The 11,831-nt window shown below is 46.8% G+C and overlaps 1 protein-coding gene across 1 annotated transcript in view; it reads right to left on the reverse strand.

The window, feature by feature from the left end:
* Positions 1-362: 362 nt before the first annotated feature.
* Positions 363-11,831, reverse strand: part of Clic4 (chloride intracellular channel 4) — a 63,282-nt gene continuing 51,813 nt past the window's right edge. Inside the window, exons 4-6 of the mRNA XM_031379043.1 lie at positions 9,501-9,607; positions 4,656-4,837; positions 363-3,690 (exon numbers count right to left, since the gene is read on the reverse strand). Of these exons, the coding sequence (XP_031234903.1) occupies positions 3,526-3,690; positions 4,656-4,837; positions 9,501-9,607 (454 nt within the window). The 3' untranslated portion in view covers positions 363-3,525. The remainder of the gene's footprint in view (positions 3,691-4,655; positions 4,838-9,500; positions 9,608-11,831) is intronic.

Genomic DNA, 11,831 nt, shown 5'->3' on the forward strand with positions numbered 1-11,831 from the left:
ACTTGGACCCAGGGCTGGAGAGCGAGTTTGGCAGTTTAAACTGTAGAGTGCTTCTGTCCAGGGTCACGGCAGGTAGCCTATCACTCCAGCTCCAGGGGATCTAGCGCCTGCTTCTGCTCTCGGCAGACACCCACATGCATGAGCACATGTGTGCGTACACACACGTAAAAAGGACTAGTTTAAGATCTGTTCTAATTACCATGAGTATTGGTTTCTACTAACTTATCCTCTACACCAGCTATGAGTTAGTAAACAGCCCATCTTCCTCCCTCGTAAAGCACTGAATCGTATCAGGAAAGTGCTCTCAGAACAGCTTTATACCAAGTTATGTCCATGAAGGAGGAAAAAGAAAAAAAGAATCCTTTGATAGTGAAAATATATTTATTTTTTTAATACAATAGCTGCCAGCAATATACTGGTGTTGATGTTCCAGAGAGAAGAAAATGCAAGCATTTTATGATGAGCTTTCATTCCTACCCAAGGAATTCTAGAAAATACCCCAAAGCTGCTCGGCATTATGGCTTGGGAGCTAAACTTTTATGGCTTGGGACTTAATATTCTTTCCTTGATAAAATAATTTTAGTTTCCCCCACTTTGATATAATAAACTTTTAGAAGAGAGTGAGTTTCACTAACAAACGCTCTCTTGCTCTCCCTCTCTCTCTCTCTCTGAACCAAATGTTGAGTATTGCCAGCTCAAGAAACTGAAGAATCCATTACAACTTAATGAGGTGTGGACCAAAATCTTCGTGAAAAAAATAATTTCTACTTCTCATTTTTTCTTTATAGATATTTCCTAGATTTTTTTTTAAATATGCAGAAATAAATGCTATCTACATGCAACTCTGAGGAGGTTCTGGAAACATAACTCAGGAAAAGTATAAATGCCTAAATTCTAGAGCTGACCAGCCTAGTGTACAAACCAGTCAGAACCTCTGAATGGTATAAACTGCTATGGAAGCTAATGTTACTGCGGAAATTGCATTGTATTCAAAGTCTATATCTAAATCAAAAGGAAGTGACGGTACTTAAAACAGTCAGGCTTCCCTCCCACTGTCTGATAGTTTCTTAGCATCCACTGGAAAATGGGCAGACCCCACTCAGAATCCCTTCTCCAAGACGGAAGCTAAGCAGGAGCAGAGGGAGGAGCCACTCGTGTGGCCACGCCCTGCACCAGCGGAGTAGAAACACTCACAGCTCACAGCTCAAGACTGTAAGCCGCCATGATCCTGGTACACACCAAGTGCAGAGGGCCGGCTGCGGGCTCTTCCTTTTTAAAGTCTCTGTCCATCTGCCAATCTCAAATCTGTTTGACCTTCTCAATACAAAACTGTGTCTCTATAAAGGAAACCCATTCTGCCTTTGCCAAAACCTAGACCGACTTTCCTTGGATATCCAGAGACGGCAGGGGCAACCAAGAGGCAATTTTAGGAAGCCACAGAGAATAAACACCCAGGCGTGGGCACCTCACACCCACTAAAGCCCGTCTGCACACCCTGCTGGAGGAGCGCAGCTCTTACCCAGGAGCCCTCACTTGGCCCTCTCATAGAAAGAACAGGCACCTCTTCTCTGGAATCTTCAAGACTCAACCCCACCCATGGCCAAGTCATCATTAAGCAAAGTTGGGACACTTCCACCCACAGAGACACTGCAGGGTCATTTTTCAGAGGAGAAGAGATGGTGCCCCCCCTTTGGAACCAGACAGACCACCCCCCAGTTTGCATGGGGCAGGGTGCTCACACCCTGATGATCAATAAGGGTGAAACCGGAGGCCGCGGCATCTTCCTGAGCCACAGGGACCACTGCCAAGCTTTCCCTGTCCCCCGTGCTAAGCAAATTCTTAGTAAGTTTTAAAAGGAAGCTGCTATGAGTCGGAATGCTTCCATAAAGCTGGCATTTATTAAGTGTCAGCACACCATAGGGGAAAGCACGGCCGCCTTAAAGCAGTGAACTGGGGAGTGAGAAAGAGCATTTCTTGAACATGTTAAAAAAAAAAAAATGACCAAAAAAATGTAGCCAAGTACACAGAGTCACAAGCAGGCTCTGGAGTGCCTCTGAGAAGCCATTTTGTCTGGGTGGGAGGGGCCTGTTTTTACAAAGCTCCTTCTCCTTTGTTAGATGGCAAACAACTTTTAGCTATGTTTTTAAAAATGAGAAAACAAGCCAGACATGGTGGTGAAGGCCGTAATCCTAGCTGGCACTCAGGAGGCAAATGCAGGAGGGCTGCCACGAGCTTGGAGTCAGCTTGGTCTACCCATCAGGTTCCAGGCCAACCAGGACTTCGGAGTAATATCCTGTCTCAAAACAAACGGTAAGAAAACCACAGAGGGCTAGCCTTCTGTGCAGTGACTGACATTGGGCAAAACTGTGGAAATACATTCACTGTGACAACTACAATTTATCCCAAGAGAAGTGAAGGAACTCTCACCTGGTCTGATGCAAATGGAGATGGGACAGGAACACGTGGCCTGAGCTTCACGGGAGTTTAAGATGGCCCAGGACACATTCTTCACCCCATCTCCAGAGTAAAGTGTAACATTTCAGCAAATTCCCCCTGAGCCTCCTACTTCTGAGTGGCTCACATGCTAGTCTTTGTTGCTCAAAGTCAGGAAGATAGATGGTCACCCAAGAAAGGAGCTTTTCACTCAGAGGGAGGCAGGGCATGGTGCAGCTCAGGGGCAGAGCCTTGCCAGGCCTACACGAAGCCCTGGGTTCCATCCCAGGCACCACAAAAAGAGAAAAGAAAGTCTGTGACAAATGAAGGGAGCAATACCTTAGATGCATGGGTGGCCCTGGGTGATTCCCTCATAGCAGGTAAGGCACACAGAGACCCCACCCAGTCTTCTCTGGTCATTTTGAAAAGGTCTTCCTAACCCTTAGTCAGTCCTTCACTGTTTATGTAGTTGCGGATGTTACAATTTATACAAACGACACATTTTAGGCAAAATTAAGTGTCTACCAAGAAACCAGCGTCTTACAGAAGCAGTCTCCTCAGGCATTCCACAACAGGCTACACTGAAACAGCATGTCTGACAGAGTAGTAATCCTTCCAGACACCTCACTCAATATTACAACTTCTCCAGAACATAAATAGTCCCCCTGCACCATGCACACAGCAGTGTGGGGTCCAATGATGGCGCGGCTACTTGTCTAATGGCTGAACACTGCCCCTCAGGTTCTGCCATCTACACAGTGAATGGACGTGATGCTTGGGGCTCCAGAGTGACAGCAAACTGCCTCTTGGGTGACACGCTTGTGGTGAAGTACCTCCAAACTGGAGGGCAGCAGATGGGCAGGGCAGGGCAGGGCAGGGCAGGGCAGGGCAGGGCAGGGCAGGGCAGAGGAATTTAGCATAATACTGCTTGGGAGTGTGTACTGGAGAGGCCTACTTTGTCTACCCTTATTCCTAGTCTTGAGTAACTGTGTGTTCATGCAAAATACACTTCTACTTTAGAGGAGGCGGAGCAGTCTGTTAGGAAAGCGTATTCTTGGGGGAATCTGAAGGCATCTCTCTCAAAAGTGTTGTCTACTTGGTAAGTCTCTTGGCGACATCGCTGTACGCGATTTCCACCTCCTTGTCGCTGGGACAGGTGTTGGTGAACTCATCTCTGCTGTAGGCGTTTGTCAGGTATCTCCAGATGCCTGTCATGCCCTTAGGAATATCGAAGTTGCGGTATTTTTTGGCCACCACCTGAAATGCAATACAGATCAAGAGTTACATGTATCTTCAAAGTCCCCACACGAGGCACGTCTGACTGGAGAGACTATCAGTTCTGGAAACCTTTAGTAACACATTCTATGGGCGGGAGTTCTTCCAGGACTGGAGCTTGGTTCCCAGCACCTATGTCGGGCAGCTTGCAACTGCCTGTAACTCCGAGGGCAGAAAGGCACCTACTCCTGGCCTCCCAGGTTACCAACCTGCTCACACTCACAGAGAGTGAGCTACATCTCCATCTCCATCTCGCCTGTAGACTAGGACTGCACACTACTCCGGGCACGGAGAGACACAACAGTGACTCTGAAAGCCAGCCTTGGGCACGAGGAGATGGCTCAGTGTAAACACTGGGTAAATATTTGTCTACACACAGACTATTTCAAGTTTGTTTTCTTTTCTTCCTTTTTTAGTTTGGGCTGCTTTTCAATAGAGCCTCATCAGCCTCTACCTCCCAAATGCTAGGATTGCACACCAGCTTCTAAAACCATCTTTTCTCGTCTTAGATCTTGACAAGCAACAAACGCTTATTAGTATTGCATTTAGCTCAGTGTGTCACAGAATTAACATTGTGGCCTTGAATTGGAAATGCTATGTTATGGTCACCACACAGAATTGGACAGTGTCAGTTCAGTTCACAATTATCTATTACATCCCTTGGATTTTAATTCAGCCGCAGGAGAAGGAAAAAAAATTCTTGCTCAAGTCTCAAATTTTTCTCCCCGGGATAGGGTTTCATTTAGCTCAGTCTGGCCTTGAGAGGGAATCCTGCTCTTCCTGCCTCTACCTGACTCTTGAGCGCCAGGATTAAGGTACCCGCTACAGCTGACTTTTAAACACGATTGTCTATGTAGTTAGTGCTAAGACATTTATTTACTGCGTTGACTCTGGCTCTGGTGAGGAGAGCTCTGCTCCTGGTGGCACTGTCTTCGGGGTGGGCCTACCTTGACAATGTGGAGCTTGGGCAGCAGGTTGCAGTCTGCTAATGTCATCTCATCGCCGTCCAGAAACCTACGTGTGGAAAATTTGATGTCCTCCATACTGTTCTCGTCGATTTCGTCGGGGAGGGGAGAATTCAGATACTCATCCAGCTTCTGCAGCGTTTTCAAGAGCCCCCTCTCCAGCGCTGAAACACATGAGAGTGCCGTCAGAGAGGAAGCCCAGCCCTGAGCAGGGTGTGCCCCAGTAAAGGTGACAACTTCACTCCTACCCCTGGCTCCTGAGAACAAGAGCTTGCCTTGCATGCTCGTTCCAGCAAAGACAGAACTGAAGGAGAGTGGCCTATCCTGTCAACCAATAAAACCATCTGCATGATTTGCTCCCCTCACAAACAAGCTGTGGCTCAATCCCACTGACATTCAAACTGCAGCGATCTATGGGGAAAGGCAAGTCTGCTAATTCACAGCTAGGAGAAATTCTTCCAAGACCGAAAGCATAATCACGCTCATGTGTCAAGAGGCACCAATGCCTGTGTGGACATAAACAGAAAGCCTGGGCGCCAGGGCTCAGCCTGCCTTCCCCAAGGCACGAGTTCAGACGGGAAAGTCAGTTTAGGATGAACTGGCAGCAGCCTCCCTAAGAGCCAAGTGGACTGAGATGCTACGGCCGTCATGACTCAACCTTGGACTAAGGCAGCTGTGTGCAGCTGGAGAGACAAGGCCAATACGTCTTAGGAGGAGCAGGGACAGTACAGAAAGAGCATGGACAACAGCGGCTCTCTGTAGAACTCACTCTGCAGACCAGGCTGGCCTTGAACTCAGAGATCCACCTGCCTGGGATCTTAAGAGAATCCTAAGGCTGAACAAAAGCCAGTGGAAACTGGGAGGATAATCAGTTGTGTTATGTTAACCATTATTTTTAATTTTTTTAAACTTTTATTTTTATTCCATGTGTATGGTGTTCTGTCTACATGTGTGTCTGTAGGCCATGTGTGTACTGGACATCCTGAGACTGGAGTTACAGAGAGCTGGGAGCTGCGACGTGGGTGCTAGGGATGGAACCCTGGTCCTCTGAAAGAACAACCAGTGCTCTTAACCGCTGACCCAGCTCTCCAGTCCCTATGTTAGTCATTATTAACAATAATTTATGTATCATCGTAAGGTATGACCAATGAAAAAAAGACACAGGCCCTAGGAGGTTCTAAAATAGCACTAGCCAATGAAAGGAACAAAGCTGTAAAGTTTAGCACAGGCAAAGTTTAAGTCTAAGTCTAAGGAAACACCAGGACTAACCACTGGGGGGCAGCAGTAGGTCACCAGAAAATCAGCTGTCTGGAAGTTAGGACAGTTTGGTACACTCCTATCGCTCAGAAGCCCTTCGAAAACCAACCAACCAACAAACAAAAAAGGCAATATACTTACTATACACAGCTTAAAATTAATTATATTAAAATTAAAAATAATATTTTGGCCTATGGAAATACAGAAATGAACACCTTGCGGCTAGTGGGAATACAAACTGGTACAGACTTTGAAATTTTGGCAAAAAATGTGTAAAGTAGCTAGAGATGGTGGCACAAGGCTGTACTGCATCCAGGAGAGCTGAGGGCAGTGGTAAGATGCAGTCCCAAAGGAGGAAAGGTGCAAACCTTCCTCCAGCTCTCTGTAATCTAGCTCAAGGGCAGTAGTAAGAGCAAGGTCAAAGAGGCCATCTACAAAGTCCAACAACTGGGAAATGGCAAATAAAATTCCTATCGAATAGGAAGCAGTTATAAAGCCTGAGGCTGACTTGTTTTGACACGGAATAACTTGAGGGGATGTGGGGGTACCCAGGAGATCGCTCTGTGGCCCGCCTAGTCTGAAGTGCACAGCCATCTATCGCCTCCTGCTCGGCCCCCACAGTGCTGGGACCACAGTGGCAGAAAGCATCTACAATGCACCATAATGTGAACATGCACTACACCACAGTTTTATATAAAATGACTCCCAGTCACCCTGGATCTGTTCTTAAATTATATTGAATTTATTCCCCAATTGTAAGTCAGGGAGGGTCAGAGAAACATCTTCTGAACACAACAGGGAATTCACATCAGCTGGGGTCACTGGCATGCCAAACCAGTCAGTCCTGTATGGGAACGAGGACACTTAAGAACCCCATCCCTGGCTGAGGGGCAGCTGATGGGTTCTAGGGGAGAGAGCTAGTTTTCTTTAAAGGTGTGGCTCCTGGTAGGTCACCCGTGCTCCAGTGGATAGCCCACACCCAGGAAGACATGAAGAGCAAATTGTAAACAGTTGACCATTAACAAACAAAACATGAAGTTGGAAGTGTGAGAAGATAGGATGAATTTGAAAGATGGGGAGATGGAAGGTGAATCTGGTAGAGTTAGTAGGAGGAAGGGAGTGAACAGGATCAAAGTACATTGTGTGCATGTGTGATAGTCTCAAAGAACAAAAAGATCATATCTTCTAAAAATTATCCCTGAAAACCTTAGCTTTTCCAATAAGCATAACTTGCTCTGTTACTTATATGATTTGAATGGGCAGAGTCAAGGCAGAAGGGTTAATTGTGATATAAACATTCCTGTTGTTAAAATACATACAACACAGTTGAGCTAGGGTATAGCTCAGTGTTAGAGCCCTCAGAATGTGAGAAAATCTGGGTTCTTCTATCCCCAGAGTGAATATTTTAATTTTGAGCTAAGGTCTCACACCATCACCCTAGCTGGCCTCTGCCCTAGTGGCGGTGGGATTAAAGAAGCGCACCATTGGCCTGGTTCACTTCTCTTAGTGCTTAGGTTACATAAACCTATTCCTGGCCAACTTGTACCTGTTACCAAAAGATAGACTGATTGATCAATCCACCTACCTACCTACCTACCTACCTTCTTTCTCTCTCTCTCTCTCCCTCTCCCTCCCTCATTTCCCTTTGGTTTATTCACTAAATCCTATTGGTTGATACTGTACTTCAATCTAAGCGTTGGCCCTGACCCACGTTCACATAGCTAATGCTAATGCATCTAGACATCTAAGCCCTTAGAATTGGGCCCTAAGATTCTTTAAAATACTCAACTATATATATTGGGTTCTATAAACATTTACTAGGCTGGTGCAACAGACTTGTAGGCACTGTGGCTATGAGTGTTGGGAGGTGCAGCTCGCTGCCTAGGCTTACTGAAAGTATGCACATACACACACACACACACACACACACACACACATACCGAGACAAGTGTTGAGCTCAAATTTGATTTAAAAGTGTTTTCAAAAATCTTGGGGCAGTGACAGGCCCTTGTGGGAAAAAAAGTACCTTGGTAACTACAATTCTTATTTACCAACAGGTACTGAATACAAAGCCTTCCATGTGGTGTGCTTGCTGTGGGCGGAGGTGGCCACTTAAGGCAGTAACAACTTGACAGATAAAAAATAGAATACAAAGTTATACTTAAGTGAGTCACTTTTCCTCCCCCGGCCTTCACCCCCAAGGGAAAGGAAAACTCATTTTACTCCCCTCTTCTCCCCACCAGGTAGTAAAAGAAATGCGACCAGCTTTCCAGCCCTCAAACACTGCACAGAAATAAAAACATTATGACCGAGAGAGCACAAAGGCTGGCCAGTCGGCTAGCAGGCCTGGGTATAAAAGCCAGCTTTGTGAGCACAGTGGCCCGGGCCAGCAGGCCACCCAAACACTCTGGGAAGCAGGGGCTATACAACCTAACATTTGCTCAGGGTATAAATTGCTTGAACAGAACATTAGTCAGAAAACCAGCCAATTACTCAAGAAAATTGCTTCTAAACCAAGGCAGCCACAGAACACATTATAAAAATAGACGGACGCCAGGCCTGGGCACTAAAGCAGCCCCTTTCCCCGTCACTAAAGAAAAACATTCCAGAAACCAAGAGCAAAGACATGGAAATCCCACAGTGTTTGAATTATGAAACACTATAAACTTAAGCCAGATTTTAGGAAGGAGCCATAGCTGGAGACTGAAATGACAGGAAAGTTAGTGCGTGCTTCCCTCTTAGGTCCTGCTGCTGTTAGCAGCACCAATGCCCACCTCTCCCGTGGGCTAGCCCACGGGCTGCCAGAGCCCTTGGAGCCCAAGCTGCCACCCTGCCTCCAGCCACAGCGGATTCCATATCTTTTTAGTGCTGATCTTTGTTCTCTTTTTGTTACTGCTCTAAATTTGGGGGTCTAGAGTATATACTTGGTTTTTTGGGTTTTTTTTTTTTTTTTTGACAGTTTGTGTAGTCTGGGCTGGCCTCGCACTCAGTACCTTTTAATTAAAACAAACAAATAAATTGCATCTGCACTGCTCAACTATCCTCACCATAATAATGACTTGAAACAAAAACTACATTTATCATGTAAAGAAATCTGAAGGCTGCAGAGTCTAGTCACCCTCTGAAGGCCACTCCAAAAATTGTTCATGAAGAGTAATTAGCATACAGGCACAACACAAGACGGGAGCTAATTTTAGGCTGCCAGTACCCCATAGTAAGCAAGAGATTTGGTGATCAATTTAAAGCTAAATCCACCTATTTCAGTACCCACCACAGCTCTGAAGGTACCCCAGCTCTCTGGGGTCCCCTTCTGAGGACTCCTCAGTGCCTGAGAACTCAATGCCTCCCATCACACACATGCCCACCAGATGCCGGGTCCTGAAGCATACGCTGGAAGAGCAGCAGCTTTAACGGCTTACTCCAGGGTCTCACTGCTCTCCCAAATGACAGCTCAGACACTCATAGCAAAGCCTGAACTTCACACGTTCCCTTACACTTGCTGTCTTCATAGGTTTTTGTCTCCTTTTGCCTTCTGCTGGGACAATCCAATTTTTTTTTTTTTTTTTTTACCTTCATTAGCCTCTGGTCTTGAGTTCTTGATGTAAGCAGAGAATTTGGCAAAGATGTCCATTCCAGCAGTGTTTGACTCTGGGTGCTTTGGTGAGAGCTTTAAGTACCTAAACAGAAAACCGAAAACTGCGTTACAGATCCTTCCAGATGACATCAGTTGAAGTTCTGTCACCAGCAAACCACTGTGCTGGCTACAGACATCTCCCAACAGTTACTGATCTAAGGAATGTCGCCATCTGTTTTCCGTGGCACTTTTTAGATGTTTTCCCCCTTAGGAAACAAAGCTCTGCATGGTGTTTTTATTCACATATTAATATTCTTGGCACTCCACTCCCACCTCCATTTAATGACCAGACTCGCTAAGGAAACGGTGGCTTGTCAAGGGATGGAATGGACTCCTTCAGGTCCACATGGCAACCGCTAGTGCGAGGAGGCGGAGGAGGCTGTGAGACGACACTTTCAAAGAGCTGCAAGGCTTCCTCACTTGCTCTAGCCTCAGCACCAGAGGATTCAGCTCTCACAGCTGGCTGCTTAGTATGCAGGCACTGGCCTGACCCTGTGTAGCAGTGTGAGGGAACCAGACGGCAGAGGAGCCCGGGCTGGTCAAGCATCTTGATCATCCCCAGCCAGCTGAGGACAAAACAGGAGGAGGTGGGCCATTCACTCCCAACCAGCGCCAGGCTTTTCCCACCCTCTGGGCTAAACAGGCTGGAGTATATTTAGGACACAGCGCTGTGCGACAGATAAGTAGCACCTCAGACATTCAGGAGGTGTGCATCCTCACATACATTACATCTTTACATTTCAACCATACGCACTCAGTGCGTTTCTTCCGCAGAGTGGACAGTCTTTGGGAAAAGGCCTGGCCGCTCCTCCTGCCTTCAGCAGGGCTTGCTTCACCTCAGAGTCTGGGCTAGAGACATTCAGACCCTGAGTGCTGTCACAGAATATTAATCAGCTGGAAGGCTCTAATAGACTCTGAGGTAAACTTTCACACTAAACTACTCATTTCAACTTCTTCTGGAAGATGCTGCCTAGTCTGTTTCCCTTAAATTAGAATGAAGGTGAAACAAAATTTGAAGGTCTTAAACTGTATTGTAATGCAACATAGTCTTTTATTCTCTGTTGTGAAACAAGGACACACACGCACACGCACACACACACACACACGCGCACACACACACACACACACACGCACACGCACACACACACACACACACGTTACTATATATTCCAGGCTGATTTCAAACTCAACCCTCCTGCCCTAGCCTTCTGAGTGCTGGAAATCAGAGTAGTTTATTTACATTTCTTCGGCTTACTATTGTGAATTCAGAAAAGGGCTATCTTCTAAAACCTCAAGCAGGCTTTCTTTTTAACGGGTACACATAGTCTCCAATTTCTCAGGTCTTAACCCTAGAAACTTCTCCCATCAACAATTATACCAGGTGCTGGGCGGTGGTGGCGCACACCTTTAATCCCAGATCTTGGGAGGCAGAGGCAGGCAGATTTCTGAGTTCGAGGCCAGCCTGCTCTACAGAGTGAGTCCAGGACACCCAGGGCTATACAGAGAAACCCTGTCTCGAAAAACAAAACAAACAAACATACCAGGTGTCTTAATGAACCATATGCTAAGTTTACCTGAATCACATATATGCATGAATGTTCTTCCCACTGTAGCACTCACCCATACCACCTGAGCGGACAGCTAATCTCAAGGCCAGCATCTCTGGCTTTTTCTCTCGTGCTGAAAACAATCCGCTTGCAGTTTCAGCGTGTCCGATGCTCTCACAATGAAGACCTGCACTAAGCCCCAGACAGAGCCACTGCTGGGGACACGGCGCCTCTTCAGTGCGTCTGTGCCTTCCTCAAGCTCACTGTGCCAAATTACTCCCACCACGGCTGATAGTGCACACTTCAATCCCTGTACTTGAGAGGCTGGAGGACCACTCGGCCCCTACGGCGCCCACTCACATTACTTCTAGCTTCTCCGTTCACCAACAGTAACAAAGCACACTTCCGGGAAAAACTCAGGGCTGGGGGCCGAGAGACAGCTAGGAACTAAGAGCACTTGCTGCTCTTAAGTAAGAGGACACCGTTTCGGTTCCGAGCACCCATGTGGAGGCTCAAAGCCACCTGTAATCCAGTGCCAGGGGAACCGACACCTTCTGACCGCCACAGGCTCCTGCACACACAGGGGTACAAATACACATTCAAGCACACGCACACAGACACATTAAATGAAACTTTAAAAATTTAAAATTTTGCTGGGCGGTGGTGGCGCACGCCTTTAATCCCAGCACTTGGGAGGCAGAGGCAGGCGGATTTCGGAGT

The sequence above is a fragment of the Mastomys coucha genome, unplaced genomic scaffold (genome assembly GCF_008632895.1).
Source record: "Mastomys coucha isolate ucsf_1 unplaced genomic scaffold, UCSF_Mcou_1 pScaffold18, whole genome shotgun sequence".
Lineage (NCBI taxonomy): Eukaryota > Metazoa > Chordata > Mammalia > Rodentia > Muridae > Mastomys > Mastomys coucha.